The following is a 16,509-nucleotide window of genomic DNA, read 5'->3' on the forward strand; positions in this document are numbered from 1 at the left end:
GCACATGGATGTGTATATATGCACTTTTTTTTTTTAACTTTTCATTTTTTCTTAAATGTAAACCAAGTGAACTTCTGCTTTAGGGTATAATATTTTAAAGACTGTTGCTTTCGTCCGTAAGTGACAGACTCAATAAGTAGCATTCAGTATACACTGGAAAACAGTATTGCTCCATATAATAAACACGCAATGATAAGCACTAACTTGAGGAATAAAGGGCTTCCTGGAAAAGAAGCAATGTTCTTATTTTTGAGTAATACCTCTAGAACTCGCCTGTACAGGTGTGCCTGGTTTTAAGAAACTGATTTGGGAAAAGCTCAATAACTCAGGCCAATGGGGGACCAGTGAGGGACTGAAAGTTCAAAGTAAACAATTTTTAAGAAATATCCTTTGAAATCTACACGGAGCCTTGGATCAGGTCTGTACTGACACTGGAAGGCCTCCCTTCAGTGCTAAGAATGATCAAATGGTGAAATGGTTTTATTTCAGCTAACTAATGCTTCTAGGTTAAGTAATTATAGACTTTCAGTATTTACATGATTAATTTGCTTAGTAAATCTGTTTCGTTCCCCCCAAAGAATATAAAGATAAACCGTAGCTAAGTCTTTGTAATCATGCTGCATAAGGACAATCCTCTTTGGGCTCTCCCCGTGCAACTGAATGCAACAGGGCATGACTGGGTATGACAGAGTCCAGAGGAGGGAAGAGGCACCGAGAAATGGAGAATGTAAGTTCTGGAGGCCAAGGCTCACTGCAGAGCCCTGGGTGCCCGCACTGAAGAGCTCTGAGTCTCACGCTTCCCAAGGGCCGGGACCTACTTCATGTCCTCTGAGCATGTAGCTCAGTGCTCAACACAGAACACACACTCCAGAAATATCTGCTGGCTGAATGAGTAAATCAATGAGTTAGAAGACAGAAAACGAGAAAAAGTGCACCCTTCCTAAAATATACCATCTCTTAAAGCCAAGCACAGCCACAGGCTGGCCCTCGCCAGTCCCGGATCCCCAGAGGACGCAGAGACACTCACAGCACCACAGTTGGGCATTTCACAGATGAAGGAGCCTGAGGGCTGGCTGAGGGCCTGCAGGGGCGGTCCCTCTGCAGGAGCCAGGACAGGGCCTGGCTGTGGCTCTGGGGACTTGGGCACTTCACTCTCCTCTTCTCTTGTGGATTTCCTGTCTTCTTCCTGGTCCTCTTCCTCTTCTTCCAACTCTTCTTCTTCTTCACTTGTCTAGTGTTCAGGCAATAAAAGCAAAAAGGTGAGAGTCCCCAAATGGCATTTTCAGTGATGAACAGAACCCACAGGCCAGGGGAGGGAAGGGGAACTGGACGTGGGGCTGCGTCCCATAAGGGACAGCTAACAGAACCCTGGGTGGGGTGGGGGTGGGGGACTACGGTCTCTATAAGGCTGGTCACTGGGTGCTTAGAATTCCCTCCCCTGCCCTACTCTGGGTCCCCTTATTACTTATATGAAAATATTTTAAGGCAGGGAGGAGAGATTTCTGTATATAAAGTTTCTTTCCCTTGTTCGAGACCAGCAGATCTTGAAATGGACTAAAACCCAGGCAGGCTGACCCACTTGTGTCTGTCTGCCCCATTCTGCATCCTCAGAGCCGTGCGGAGGGTTTTCAAGCATTAACAATACTGTGTGACCCTTTGGAGAGTCTAGAGACCTATCCTGACTTGTTTTATAGGCCTCGCTACCCACTTCCATGCAAGCGGCCCGAGATGTTGGTTGGCACCGAGAGCCCTCATGTGCTCCTGCTCTGATCTTGTCAGAAGAGAGAATCAAAGAGTGAACCACAATAACTTTGAAAAGGAGAGAAAATGGAAGAGGATATTCCCTTTTATTTATCATGTGCTATTTTAATCCTGGTCTCTGACCATAAGCTTGTAGAAATGCCTTCCAGAGGCAGCTTATGAAAAAGAACAAGCAAAATATGTTCTATGAATAATTACCCTCTTTGCTACTGTGCCCCCTCCCTCTACTTCAGAATAGCACCCAGGTGTGGGATTCAGCAGGTCTGTTAACAAGATAAGAGTTAATGGAGCAGCTGGAGTAGGTACCCAGGGTGGGTTGGGAATGGAGGGCAGGGATCTAGGGCCCCTCATTCTGTCTCCTATTTAACTAACGACCGTATTCTGCTCTCTGTCCTCATGGATGGGGGTGGGAGGGTGGGGGGCGGTGAGGGACACTGGCTCCTCCAGGCCCGCAAAGGGCTGGGGACCATGGAAAGGAAGTTCTCTGGTTTATCAGCCTCATTTCAGCTTCTACTTTACAGCACTTTACAGTTTGCAAAGTTTTCACATTTGCCATATCACTGAATAGCCTGTAAACAGTCCCCCCGATTTACAAATGAGGAAACAAAAGGATGCTCAACTAAAGGGGCATTTGTCTCTGCCACATGCTCTCCCTCTATATTAAGTTTTATTTTTATTTTTTTAAATTAAATTTATTGGGGTGCCATTGGTTAATAAAATACAATGGGTTTCAAGTATATGATTCCATGATACATCATCTGCATACTGCACTGTGTGTTCACCACCCAAAGTCAAGTCTTCTTCCACCCCCATGTCCCTGACGCTGCCACGCTCTCTTGGCATTCCCACTGCTTAAAGCATGAGGGATCCCGTTTGGTTTACCCCAGACAGTGACATAATTCTGGGTGAGCCTATGATTCTTAGAACCAGAAGCAAGACTATCCAAGAAGAATAAAGATTTCTCAGAGCAGCGGGACCCTGGGATCCAGAAACCACAGCTTCTTTCCAGTTTGGATTGGGGTTGGGGAGAAAGACTATGCCACTAAGTGTGGGGAATTTAGCACACCCCTCACTGACTCAGTAGTGACAATTTTCTCACAATGCCACTTTCTGGCTTAAGAACTCTGAGAAGAAATGTTCCATATAGCCACAAAATCACAGATTCAATTACACTGTACTGTGACGTATATATCTCAGGAATTTAGGTAGGTTTTATTTCAACTGGCGATTTATACATTTCACAAAATGATTTATCACTAAGCCAAATGTCTTACCAAAGTGACTAAGAGATACAAAGATAGATGGACAAAAATCCCAACATGTAGAACTTCCTATCAATAAGTTGGCCATTTTGTGATGTGCTGTGAAATGAAACCTTTAGTAATATTCAAAATTGGTAGAAGGTGAACAAATACAGGACAGAGAGATGGCTATGTATTTAATACGGTGCTCAAAACCTTGAGCATCCACAGTAAGAGTTTCTTTCTTTTTTTAAAATTAAATTTATTGGGGTAACATTGGTTAATAACATTATATAAATTTCAAGAGTTACTTGAGATGGAGGATATTTTTATTTCTCAAGCATGCAAATGAAACTCATATTATGAGAAGTTTGTAAGTTAAAATACAAATGTTCAACAGCCCATATTTACTCCAAGACACACATTTGAGTGTTACAGTCACTGATGATGATATAATGTAAATGGCTGCTATGAGTCAGGCATCACACACACATTTCTAGTTCTCACAACCCTGTACACATTTTTCTTTTTTGAACAAATGAGAAGTTGGCCAGAGAACTAATTTTCCTAAGGTCACATGCCTGGTAAGGGAGTTCAGCTGAGATTTAAAACCTGAGGTGCTTGGACCACAGGTGAGCTTTGCCCTTGAAGCCCTGACCACTGTCTTCCCAAGTTAGTTAACTGTGTCAGTTAGTTTCTCAAATTGTGTTCCGTTTTGGTCACAGACCACAGATTTGTTGGGAGTGCGATCATGAGAGTGGGCAGGGCACAGGAAGGGGTGGTCAGCACTGCCTACTGCCACCTCCTGAATAGAGCCCAACTTGGCCCCTTCTGCCTGCAGGAGTGGGAGGGCCTGTGATGACTCCAGGCTGGAGGGCATGCTACCCCGTTGGCTCCCTCAAGAGCTGTCATTCCCCACAAACTCTCCTTCCTTTCCTCTCTCCCCACACAAGTCTCTAAGCCACCCGAGCATGTTCCATTTGGGGGGAAATGGTCACCTGTCCCTTTAATAGAACACTGAGGGCACATGATCAGGAGAGCTACCCCAGGAGTCCCAGGCCCCGGTCTTAGGACAGTGCCTTCTGCACCCTCCCGTCCTTGCATGGTCCCAATTTGTCATCTGCAAACTATCGTCAGACAGCTGCGCCTTCATAGTGCCCCAAAGGGAGCTGGGAGCTGCCATGCTGGCCTCAGATCAAGGTTTCCTTGTTTGTGCGGGCCTGAGCCATCTCTGCACCCAGCTTCTTGTTCTCCCTAAGGTCAGAGGTCACAAGGGTGTGGATGCTCCTGAGCCAGCCCAATATTGGCCCCTGGAGATTAAACCAAGATATGGCCCCTCGCGCACTGTCTTAACCTCTCTTCCTCCTGAAGTTCCGCATGGCCTGCCTTTTCTGCCCACCTGCTGAGCCCCATTGGCCAAAGATGGTGCCTCTGCCTCGCATGGTAAGATCTTCCTTAGCAGCACTCCTCTGCTCAGAATCCACTTGTTCCTATCTCCCTCCAGTGAGTTTATAAAGGGATTGTTACTATGCACCTCAGAAAAATGTTATTCCTTCATTCTATAATATTTGTTGACTGCCTCTATTATGCAGATATAATCCTAGGCACCTGATAACCCCCACGCCAAAGAGACGCCAACTTGACTTAGGAAACCCTATCCTCTGATATTGCCCTCTTCCAAAACATGGCTCTGACAGAGAATCGAACATTCCAGAATGGGAAGGGACTTTCCAAATCATCTAAGTCATTTGCTTCATTTACAGCCCAGGAGCCAGGTCCTAGGTCTCCAGGGCCAGGATCCTCTGTGCTTTCTTGTTTACTGTCTATCTGACCCATTTGCAAAGCAATGCCCTGTGTCACCTGGGGCAAACCTCTCCCTGTCGCTGGGCCTCAAACTTCTGGCTGTGGAACGGCAGAGCTGGATGAGAAAGGGAGCCTAAGGTCATAGCAAAGAACTCTGGTTCTCATTTCCTATTGCTTTCAAACACTCTTGGAGTTCCAGTAAACTTTCCATCCATGTATGCCTCGTCTTCACAACCAGAGTCTATGCTGGGTGCAGGGGCAGAGGCCAGTTAACATCCCCGAGTTGCCCACTGTGCTGCACACATATTGCTGTTTACACTGCAGAAACTCAATTGGTTGTAGTTCACTGAAGCAGATGAGGCCACATTGCTTATGTATTTATTTTTCCCACTGTGCAACCCACTTCAGTACCTGCAGCCTATGGGCAGAGGCCAGGCAATGGTTCGGGGCCACAGTTCACTCTGGCATGGGGCACTCTGACAGACCCAGGGGCACGGGCCTGCCATAAATCCAAACCCATGCATCACGTTGCTTTTTTTAAAAAAATAATTTATTTATTTGTTTATTTATTTTTTTAGAGAGAGGGGAAAGGAGAAAGAGAGGGAGAGAAACATTACTGTGTGGTTGCCTCTCACTTGTGCCCCCAACTGGGGACCTGACATGCAACCTAGTCATGTGCCCTGACTGGGAATCGAACCAGCGACACTTGGCTCGCAGGACAACACTCAATCCACTGAGCCACAGCAGCCAGGGCCCATCACGTTGCTTTTTAAAACATTAGGTGACAGATGAGCAAAAGGCTATTCTGATATAAGACATTACTAATTAAACCAGTCAGACAAAAGCCCTGGTCACAGGGAACCCTCAAAACAGAATACTGTCTACTTTGATCAAAAGAATGAAAATTCCATTCTATTCCACACATGTCTATTTTGTCTGATATTTGGGTCCAAATATAAACTTATACGTGTGTGTATATTTTGTAGCTAGGTTCAATACATAGTTAGGAACTTGGGCTTTGAAGTATTAATGAGTCCAAGTGTTTTTACATTTGACTTATATATTACATAAAGGAATCAGGCTCAGACAACACATTCACCAGCCGCTGACCACAGCTAAGTTAACTTTGTGCCCCAGTTTCCTACCTCCTAGAATTGGTATGAGGACTGAATGAGTCAACATTTGTAAAGTGTCTAGCACAATGCCAGGCACACAGAAAGTGTCTTTTTAAGAAAATAACCCACATATGTGCCAACACTTATACTGGGACATGACAGGGAAAGTATGATTACAAATCTTCACACTATTCATGAATTCTAAACACGTTCCCTGATGACAGAGGCTGGGGTTTACTCATTTGCTGTAAGGCATGTAACTCTTACATACATACATAGTAAGAAATGTTTTCCATAGCAAGTGAGAAGATTTTGCTTAGCTAAGGACACAGAGAGGACAGGTCACCACAAGAATGAATGTGGTAGTAATGACCAAAGCTACACATACAGGGTTCTGAGACGATTTCGATCTTATGTCTTTAGCATGTTCTTAATCTTAATATGCAGACAACTTTGACCATCTGCTAATGAAGGAAGTCAGTATCAGGGATCAATGGTGATGTGAGGGTTAGAATGATTGCACCCTGCTAACCAGGTTCCCAACTGAGCGATCCTGGAATTATCTAGAGGTCCAAGTTCTGCCCTGCTCATGCTTTATGGAAGCTGTGGTAAAGCTAAGGCCTCCTTCATCACTTGGAAGAATGTTATGTTCTTTGGTCAGGGGCATCTGTGATGTGGAAGGACCAGGAAGGGTAAGCCAGGGGGTCTGGGCACCTGCTTAGAAAAAGCCAGCCACCCAAGGCTGGGACCACCCTGGCTGAACTCCCTGGCTCCTACCTGCCTTGGGATGCAGGCCAGCCCCTACCTCCTTCACTGAATGCTGAGCCACAGGTCAACCACAAGCTGCTTCCTTCTGCCTCTACAACAAGAAGTCAAAGCCTGACTCCCACCAGGGAGCAGGCTCACCACCCACTCACTGTGGCCATGTCAGCGACAAAGCCAAACCCAACACCAGCCACTTACTAACCTGGGTGAGGGGTGGGAGTGGGGCCAGCATAAGCAGCGACTTAGCAGCTTCACTCACCACACAGTCGTCTATGAGTTCCGTGAGGCGTGTCCGGTGCTTCCGTCCTAACCGCATGATTTTTTTCCACGTGTAGTAGTACTCCACGCACTGAGCCACTGTCTTAGACTTCACCTGCCGGGAGAGCCATCTCAAGGTCAGCTCCAGCAGTGGGCAGGGTGCAAAGGAGCAAGCTTTTATGAACAGTTAATTTTGTAATGGGTAATAGGCTTATGTGGCTCAATAAAACATGTACATAGAAAAAAGTCTCCTTCCCACACCTGCTCTCCATCCATCCAGGTCACGCCCCACCCTTGAAACACAGCTATCCCCTCTTATTAATTTCTTGGGTATCATTCCAGAATTTCTTTAGGTATACACCAACAAACACGATCCTTCCCCGCCATTTTCCTCATAAAAGATAGCGCATATATATTTTGCGACTTGATTATTTTTTTCCCAATATAGCCCGGAGATTTTTCATGTCATTCGGTAGAAAGCTCATTCCTTTTCTTTAATCCATAAAGCAGCATGATTTTTCATTAAACGTGCTTGAGTGTGTTTGGTTGTCTGACTTGTTGACCTTCAAAATCTATTTATGAAAAATGTTCCTTAGTCACGGTAAAGTTATAATGATAAGAGCTCAGTTTTTGCAGGACGTAAACCTTACTCTGTTTTCCCCCAAAAGGGGAAAAGGTAAATGTGTTTTAAAGAGAAAAAATTCCTTTGTTTAGTTCGTATATCTCTAAGCTCAAAGTGCAGTTCTGGAGGCAGGTAAAAGAAGGGCAGTGCCCTTAGGGGTGGGAACATGGCCACCTGCATGGTGAGGTGAGGAGGACGCCACCCAGAAGTCTCAACTCCTTAAAGCTGCCCCCTTCACATCCACCTGATGCCTTGAATTTCTACCCCGGAATGGCCCAGGGAGTAACAGCATCCCAGAGAGCCCTTGCTTAAAAACCTGTGTCACCTGACAAGTGTGACACATCAACCTATCATCAGTTACCAAGGTGTGAGGCCTTTAAGGAATGAGACCTAGGACTGGTTAGTCCTGGGGAAGGTGACTCAAGAAAGATCAGAGCATGGGAGCTGCTGGGCAGGGAACTTGCTGGCCTCCAAGGCTGGGAAAGGTAACAGTGAATACAGATCTGGAGACGGGAAGCTGGAGAAAAAGTCCACCTATTCTGATTCTTGTCCATTAAGGCCCTCAGTTAAGGACATGTATCCAGTTCACCACTGGTACCACAGGCCCAGCTCAGAGCCAGTGGGAGCTGTCTGTCACCTGTGACCCTGTTTTCTGAGGACTGGAACACCCGACCTAGTAATACAGTATGGCTCCATCATTCATTGGTCTGCTGAAACACATTTTGAATCATTTTAACTTTTAGCCTAAACCACCTCTCGGCCAATTATGGCCTATTGGTTTATTATCTGCTGTATACAGTGCTTTCTCATCCATGTGAAAGAGTTCTAGTTTGCTGTGAAATGCTGTATATGTAAAGTATTATTTTTTCTATTACTGTCATTATAATTAGGGGCCCAGCACCAGAAACTCTGCTACTGGCTGGGGGTAGGGCACACGCCTCCCTTCTCCAGTTTCCCAGAAAAGTGTTCTGTTAGAGACATGATAGATCCGTCAAATATAAGTGAAATAAATTATGTAAATGGTGAATCAGAAGACCCAGTTCTATTTTAATCTAACAGAATGTATAAATTACACATTTTTATTAAGATAAAAACAACCCCGAACCCCTACTATCATATCCAAATAATCTATTTCCTCCTTCCCTCCTATACCCGACTTGGGAGCCATGCCACCACGTAACAGACGCTATCCTTCACCAGCAAGGAGTGGAAGACACCTTTTTTGTGAGAGCATTAAACCAGTAACCAAATACTTCTATACAGCTTTAGGTGTACAATTTCCCAAATGCAGTTTCAAGTGAGCAATGGGAAAAAAGGTGCTTACCATCTTCTGTACAAAAATAAAGTCTTTGCTGTAAGTGGCTAGTGCTTTATTAAACAGTTTTCTTTCTAGGGAGGTCCACTTGTCCGAACCTACAACAAAACACAAACTTCATGACAACAGTTCCCAGTTCTCCCCACTTGGCTGCTTCCAGCTTCACTGGTCTCCCCACCTTAGTAGCTGGTTCACTCAATTCAGTTACAAAATATAACCATTCAACATCAAACTCCTTTCGAACAAAAGGTCACTGTAGTGTAATGGTTAGCAGCCCTGACACCTGGGTTCATCTAGGCTATGACCTTGACTGTGGCACATTATTGAACCTAAAACTGTTTTGTTACCAGCAAATGAGAATAATTCTAATTGTCTCCTCCATTTAGAATTTTTATAGAGGTAAAAGATAATGCACAACACATCTAACTTAGTAACTGGAGTGCGTAACAAATTTTAGCTCTGTTTTATGTAATTGTGAATTTCATGAGTGCAAGCACTGATGTAACAAATGCTCCTCAAGATGCAGTTCCCAGTGTAGTGGGGAGACAAACCCATAGTGCCGCATTCAGGGTGACGACTGCAGTGATGAAGACAGAGGTCATATGCCCATAGGGCGTGAAGAAGGAACGCCACACTCAGGCTGGGGCTAGGGCAGCCACAAGGCTTCCAGGTAGAGAAGACACCTGAGTTGAGTTTTTAAGGACACAGAAGCAAGTCAGGCAAGGAGATGGAAAGGAATTCTAGGGAGAGGAAGTATGTGTGCAAAGTCAGAGGCAAGTAGTAACAGGATGCCTTCCTTCCTTCCACCCATCTGTCCATTCAACAAATATTTACTAGGTGTTCACTACATGTAAGAAGCTGTTCCAGGGGAAGAAAGCTAACATTTGCAAGTGCTTACTATGTGTCAGGTTCTAAGTACTTCACAGATATTAGTCCTTCGGTTCCAGCAACAACCCTGTAAGACTGGTGTTACTGTTACCCACTTTACAGTTGAGGAAATGGAGGCGTTCACGGAATGAGCAGGAATCCAATATGGTTCAACTACAGGGTTGCAGCCGAGGGGAGCAGATGAGGCTGAGAGGTGAGTGGACCAGTTCCTGATAGAGCTGCAGACCAATGAGGAAGAGGCCCCGTGATGCTGGGCTGGTTGGTGCATCTGCCTTGCTGGCTAACCTTGACATTCACGTTTATTTTCTCCATAAAAGAAAAGCAGGATATGGCTGTTTGGCCAAGAAATAAGGCCTATTTCTAAGGGAAGTCCTATATCTGAAGGCTCCAGGGCTCAATCACTGTGGCTGAATTGCAGAAGAGTCAACTCTGTTTTTCTGTTTTTTTGAATTCTCCTGTCTGATTCTTTGGATGGTACATGGCTGGGCTTTCGATTTTCCTCCATTTCTCAGAGCGGTAATTCTCCAAAACATAGCGTTTTTTAACTCCCACCCAGGACAAGCACAATGTTTACATTTTGCTATAGTTGACTGATGGGGCTGAAGTTTAGGAACCCTGATTTGCTTCTTCCCTTGATTCAGCCAAAACTAGTCAATCAGGTGAACCATTCTGGGCAGGCAGGAGGTGGAGATTCTGGAATACGTGGCTCAGATTTCTGAGATAAACCCCTTCTCCAGGTGACTGCCTGACAGGTCCTCAAGTCAAGGGCTACGGCCCCAGACTCAGAATATGCTCTCCACAGCCAGGCTGGTTCAAACCTCCAAAAAATCAGGGCCATCACCTGATTTCATTTATCTCTTTACTTCTAGGAGGAAAACAGGATTCTAATTCTCAGCAGAAGGAAGCATCTTCCACAGGTTCTGGAGGCCAGGGCATCTCTGGCTGTGCAAACCACTGCGACAGAGAGAAGGTGGGCCAGGTGTCTGGACGTTTGCAGGACTGGACGTGAGCAGAGGAGGGTGGAGGGATCTGGGGCTCTGGAGCAGGTCCATCACCATTGCTCAAATTCTGTTCAATATTCAAGGCCTTGGGGTCCCAGCTCCCATATGCTCCCCTTACCCAGGGGCAGAGACAGAAAGACAGAAAGGATGAAACAGCAATTAAGTTGAGCAACCAAAGAGGAGTCATGGCTCCTATCAGGTATCCATCAAAACAGCAGAGAGAGATCAGAGAGGTGACAGCTGAAGAGGATGATGACAGGGACATGTCACACCAGCTGAGTCCCTGGGCAAGTTTATGAAGAGGTCGATGTGCTGCCCGGCGGTAGGTCCAGAGTCTGTGCAGCTCTGGGTTGCATCTCAGATGGGGAGGCAGGGGACATTTCGCTTTTGCTGATGAAAATCCCTAACGAGGTCATTGAGGATCCTTTCTACCCTCAGCCAGACTGGACGCTTTCCGAGTTCAAGTACAGCTAAGACCCGGTGAGACACAAACAGGGCCTCGCAGCCCCTCAGGCCAGCACCACTCTACGGCGGGTATTTTCTTCTACCGCACGCCAGGCTCATTGCCTGGTTACTGCCCACAGAGCCGGGTTGAATTCCCAGGTCTGTCTGCTTGTGAGAAGCATGTTCCTTCATGTCCCCAAATGGCTCACTAGCTCAGCCCTATAGAAGTGAAGTGACTTCCTGGACCATCTGTTATGCAGGACCCCCAAGCCTCAGGGGGGAAGGAGACTGTCCCCCTGCTGCCTCCTCAGTAGTTTTTAGGGCTGCTGCTCTGTGATGTGGTCTTCGGTGTCCCCCATCTCAGTGTTCATTCTGCGCCCCTAGTCCTGGGTTGGAAGTGGGCTGCACTCTCTTGCTGTCCTCTCCGTCACCTGCCCCTTCCCAGGGCTGCAGCGGCAGGGGCAGGGAGCATGCACTCAGAGAGTAAGAGGCGGCTCCTCTTTGTTGTCTGAGGGTCCATGCTTTAGTGCAGATGACAGTGTTGTGAGCACACGTCAGTTACACAAGGGTGTCTGCAAATTGATAGAAGCAGCAGGGCCAGGGCTTCATCTTCATGGCACCCTGATCACTGGATTCCCACTGGGCTGAGAATCCACCCCTGGGCTGCTGGGTTGAATTTCCAGGTTCAAGACTGGTCTATAGAAATAACACTGGAATGTGCGCTCCCCAATTAACATCACTGATCTGTGATACAAAAGGGGTGACTTTAATCAGGAGACCATAGGCTGTGAACCTGGTTCTGCCACTTACTCCTGTGGCACCTGCCAAGTTTACTTCTCTGAGTCTCAGTTCCCTCCCCTGTGACATGGGGATCATGTGACATGTGATTGACAACGTTTGGTCCTGAGTAGGTGCACAGTGAATGTTTTAGATTTTAACTGGCCTGCAGCTATGGGACACACACTGTCCCCCGAACTGTGTATTACTGGCACTCACAAAGATAGTGGGGCTTTGCCAGTGTTCCCTGTTCTGTGTATGAATAAACTCACAGCATTACTCCCAGCCTCTTATAACTTCCAGTCTTCTACTCTCTGCCCCCGAATCCTTCTGTGAGCCAGTCTAGGAGTGGCTCAGGCGTCTCTCATCCCTGCAGTTTCTGTTTTGACAGGAGCACTTTCCACGTTCTCAGACAAGGTTTTCTAAGCCAGCCCTTCTTAGACTGCATCTTGGACAAGGTCCAGGATAAAATGCAAAACCAAGCAGAGGGCTGCCTCAAATCCTCCGCTGGCCTTCCTCTCCAAGATTCCTGCTGTCCACTCAGCAGGCACATGGGGTGAGTGAGCTGACCAGCCCCCGGCTTTCATTTGTTCTACCTGGGGATTCCTGGCTATCGGGCTATTATCAGCAGGGGCCCCTAACAAGACGATTAAGGCTAATTACAAAGAGCCTAATTAACTGGGGGAAACTAGTGCTGGAACAGTATCCAGAGGAAAAATGTTCTGAGCATCCGTTGCTGGGAAACAGGCTCTGGACTGTGGCTACATTTGGGGCACTCTATAGCGAATCCAGGCAATTGAAGAGACATGGAGGGGCAAAAGAAAGTCTGGGCATACTATCTTTTCAAGAGGGTCTTTCTATCTGCCTTTCAAGATTAAAAACTTTTATTGATGCTGTTGTTATTGCAATTATGCAAGAAAGATATGCTCATTATAGAAAAAGCACTGTTTTTATACCAGATCTTCATTTCTGTGAAAGGTTTTCTGTAGTGGGTGAAAGCTGAATAATTTTTAGGGGTGCAGGGTGAAGCAGGCGGCTACCAAAGTTCCCTCCAGAGGCACAAGGAAGCGAGGCCTCGATCTGAATCCAAAACTTGAGCTTGTCCACTAGCCCAGTTCTTCACAAGTGCTGTGTAAGGCAAAGCAAGAGGGTAAGTGTTGCCACCTTCTGCCCCTCAGGGACCACTGGCCAGTTAAGAGACATGGGCTCAAAATGCCTGGAAAATGACATCAGAGCTGTTTCTTGAGAAGTATTCTCTTATGTCATTCTGTCTCCTCATTAAATTGGCGCAGCTTCCAACACGGAGCGTGAGCTTACCCCCACCAAATAGGTGTTTATTTCCTCCAGGTCTCCCTCACCTCCGGAGTCAGGTCAGGCTTCAGGACTCAACGATCACTCGGGCTGTGGGGGGAGCCAATGGCAGCTTCTCCTGAATGCCTGCCAAGGCGCCCGGGGTCGGTTCTGACCCCTCACTCCGTGTCCGTCTGTATGACCGGTTCATCAGAAAACTAAGGAAGCCGCAGACCCTCTAGTCACAACTGGCCGCCCTCTCACCCTGCCTCCCTGCGCTCATACCCTCCCCGCCTAATCCATCTGCCACGGGGGAGCCGCTGCGATAGGACCTTCCCCTGAGGATCTCAACAGGGCTCCCCTGGCCTTGGCAGGCACCTCCCAGACCTGGACGAAAGGCCTGCCCACACTGGTGTCTCTCTGGGGCCCCTGCACTGCTCACTATGTCTTTTTCTTACTGTATTTCCTGGGATGAAGTAGGAAAGGGAAGGTCCTGAGTAAAGTAGGAGAAGTGATTTTCATGGGCTTGTGTCTCGGTCTGTCTCCCCCAAAGTTACAGCCGCCCTCCCTGAGTCATCCTTCTACCTTCCCTCTGGGGCACAGGCATCCTGGGAGATCTGACTTCTCCCTCGAGACAACTGGGAGTACAGTTCCAGAGCCAGGAGTCAGGGTCAGGTGACACTGGCCACAGCCAGAGACCAAAGTCAAAGGACATCCAGAAGATAAGTGTCCCGATGAGGAACTCAGCTGACAAACAGTCCCATGGAGAGCAGCCCAGTGGGGCTTGGCGCAGAGGCCAAGGCAGGATGGGGCCACCGGGATGGTATTAATCAACACCCAGGAACCAAATAAGGAGCATGAGAAGGAAGCAAGGAGGTAGTGGCTGGTAGCTGGGGCATGTGATGGGGATAAATGCTGTGGCCTTCTGTGTGGCTTGGAAGGGAAATGTTAAGGGAATGGAATCAAATCAGACTTTAGAGATCAGTGACCTCTGCCCTTTTTGCTCATAATTCTAGAAGATCCTCTGGGGCCCAGTCTGTGATCACTTCCTGGAGAAGGCAAATGACTAGCAGATGTAGGTGAGCACTTTTTTGTTGGGAACACACAGCTAGCAAGACACCAATCCTTCACACCTCAGCTCCACCTCTCTTGCCTCCAAGGATACAAAATGATTCCAGGAAGCACCAGAGTCCTTCCTGGTCTGCCTGTGGGGGAAGGGAGCAGGGGGTGGGCAAAGGATTTGCTAGGAACCCCAACCCCAACAGATCAATTATTTTAGCAGAGTTTAGGGCCCTCTAATATCAAAGTTCTTGGTATTATTTTAGTGCTTTTGTTTTGTTTGGGGTACGGGGTGGGTTCTAGTCCCCAGGTGTCTAACCTTTTTGAAGTCATTACATAAAAAAAATAACAGTATTTGCTTGGCTCACTGGGAAGAACTGGAGGGGATTAGGGACTCAGATGAGGTTGCTCAGAGCTGGAGCTGACCAGCCGAGAGGCGCGGCCACCCCAGTCACCCCAAGGGCCCAGAGCAGCCGCACCTCACAGTGGATGGCTTGGAAGCTCCTTCCCATCAACCAACTGTCTCACCCACTATGCAAAGAAGCTGGAGACAGATTCCAGGAGGCAGGATGGCCTGTCAGGGTTTACTGGGCAGCAGACGACACTCGAAATTAGGAGGATTGTATGGTTTCCATGGCAGATTAGGGAGAACTCCCACATCTTTCTATCCATACTCGGTGCAGACACCCAGCAGGAAATGATGGAGACAATATTAACAAACTGCTCCGCCCGGCCAGTGGTTAAATGATGGATTTCTTATCCTTTGTGTCTGTTTTGTCTTTGCTTAGTTCCAGTGGTGGCTTGTGTGCTGACAGTGACCCACAGGCAGACCCCCTGGGCTCACTGTGCTCAGATGAGTGGCTTCTGAGGCCTTTCTGCCCTGTGATGAGAGTCAGGGAGGCCAGCTCGTGACAGGAGCACATTAAGCAAGGCAAACGGTGGTGGGGACGGGATACCCGTGGAGGATGCTCCAGTGTTTGTAAGGCAGCCCTCATCAAAGGCCTATCTGGCCGTCTGGACCAAGGATGGGAAAGGCATTATCAGGTCCCCACACCCACTCACGTACTTAGCACCCACTTATGCAGTGTCTCCCCAAGGCACCAAGGAAACATACAAATGATTAATAATCAAGGGGCATTGGAACATTCAGCCCCCTCTGAAAGAGAGAATCCAGACAGGTTCATCGAGACTCTTAGAATGGACGGATTTACAAGTTAATGGAAATAAAAATGTCTACTTCAATTTCAATTGTCATCTCTCAGGCTCCCTGACCTGTTTCCTCCTCTCATGACTCTCACTCCATTCAACTCTCAAAGGTGTTTACTCCCTCCCTCTTGTTGGTGATGCCATCATTAATCTACACCCTCAGGAGACACTCATGTCTATGTACATTTACCATTTTTCCTGCTCTTGGTGGGACTCATTGTTTAATAACTACCCCCGCCTCAGACTTCACACTGCATGAGGCAGGACTCTGTCTGTCTATGTGTCATAGTCCCTGTTCCATCCTAGTGCTTAGCATAGTCCTTGTACATAGTGAGTGCTCAATAAACGTTAGATAAATGAATAATAATAGCCTCTAGAATGTGCCAGGAACTGGGTTATGTGTACTACCTTGAATCTTCACAAAAACACTGCAAAGGATAAAGTATAAGCTCCATTTTACTGGAGAGAAAATGAAGGCTGCAGAAGACCAAGGGCACAAGTAAGATCTGAATCCACACTGCTGATTCTGAAGCTGAGGGGCTGTTGCTGAGCGCTGTTGCCTCTGTGCTGTTCTCTGTGTGGCTTTCCCCAGATGCACAGGTCTCACTGCCACATGGGCAAGCGCTGTCCACTACTGCCCAGCTCCTGGCACACACACGAGGGGCGGGAGCCCATACAAACGTCCAACCGTGCCCAACCAACAGACAGAGCTTCCCCATCAGCTACGCCCAGGAAGCCTAGAGATCAAAAGTGATGATTAGGAGTGAATCAGTGCTATCTATTATTAAAAAGCAACATAACCAAGCATGCAAACAGCCCGCTCTCAGGAAGTAACAGGGCATGGGGCTGCTGGGACCTACCGGCATAGTGGTAATTTGCTAAAGGATGACATTTTAACCTGACCGGTTTCCGCAGCAGCAGCATTTCCAGAGCAGCCTGCAGACCCATGGGAGAGAAAAGGTGA

General features: G+C 47.3%; 1 protein-coding gene and 1 non-coding gene across 8 annotated transcripts in view; both read right to left on the reverse strand.

Annotated features, from left to right (window-relative positions):
• TRERF1 (transcriptional regulating factor 1) overlaps positions 1–16,509 on the reverse strand; it is a 202,343-nt gene that overhangs the window by 8,768 nt on the left and 177,066 nt on the right. For 5 of the 7 annotated variants that reach the window (XM_090282417.1, XM_090282416.1, XM_090282415.1 and 2 more), the window contains 4 exons: positions 16,406–16,481; positions 8,890–8,978; positions 6,945–7,058; positions 1,028–1,231 (listed from right to left, as the gene is read on the reverse strand). In XM_090282417.1, the coding sequence (XP_090138543.1) occupies positions 1,028–1,231; positions 6,945–7,058; positions 8,890–8,978; positions 16,406–16,481 (483 nt within the window). Of the gene's footprint in view, positions 1–1,027; positions 1,232–6,887; positions 7,059–8,889; positions 8,979–16,405; positions 16,482–16,509 lie in introns of all 7 variants that reach the window. The other 2 variants (XM_090282410.1, XM_090282412.1) reach the window with 1 other exon arrangement.
• On the reverse strand, positions 5,194–5,327 carry LOC150007013 (small nucleolar RNA SNORA42/SNORA80 family). Its single transcript, XR_016512142.1, has one exon. It is a non-coding gene; the product is annotated as a small nucleolar RNA SNORA42/SNORA80 family (small nucleolar RNA).

The sequence above is a fragment of the Furipterus horrens genome, unplaced genomic scaffold (genome assembly GCF_987537825.1).
Source record: "Furipterus horrens unplaced genomic scaffold, mFurHor1.1.pri manual_scaffold_6, whole genome shotgun sequence".
In the NCBI taxonomy this organism is placed as follows: Eukaryota; Metazoa; Chordata; class Mammalia; order Chiroptera; family Furipteridae; genus Furipterus; species Furipterus horrens.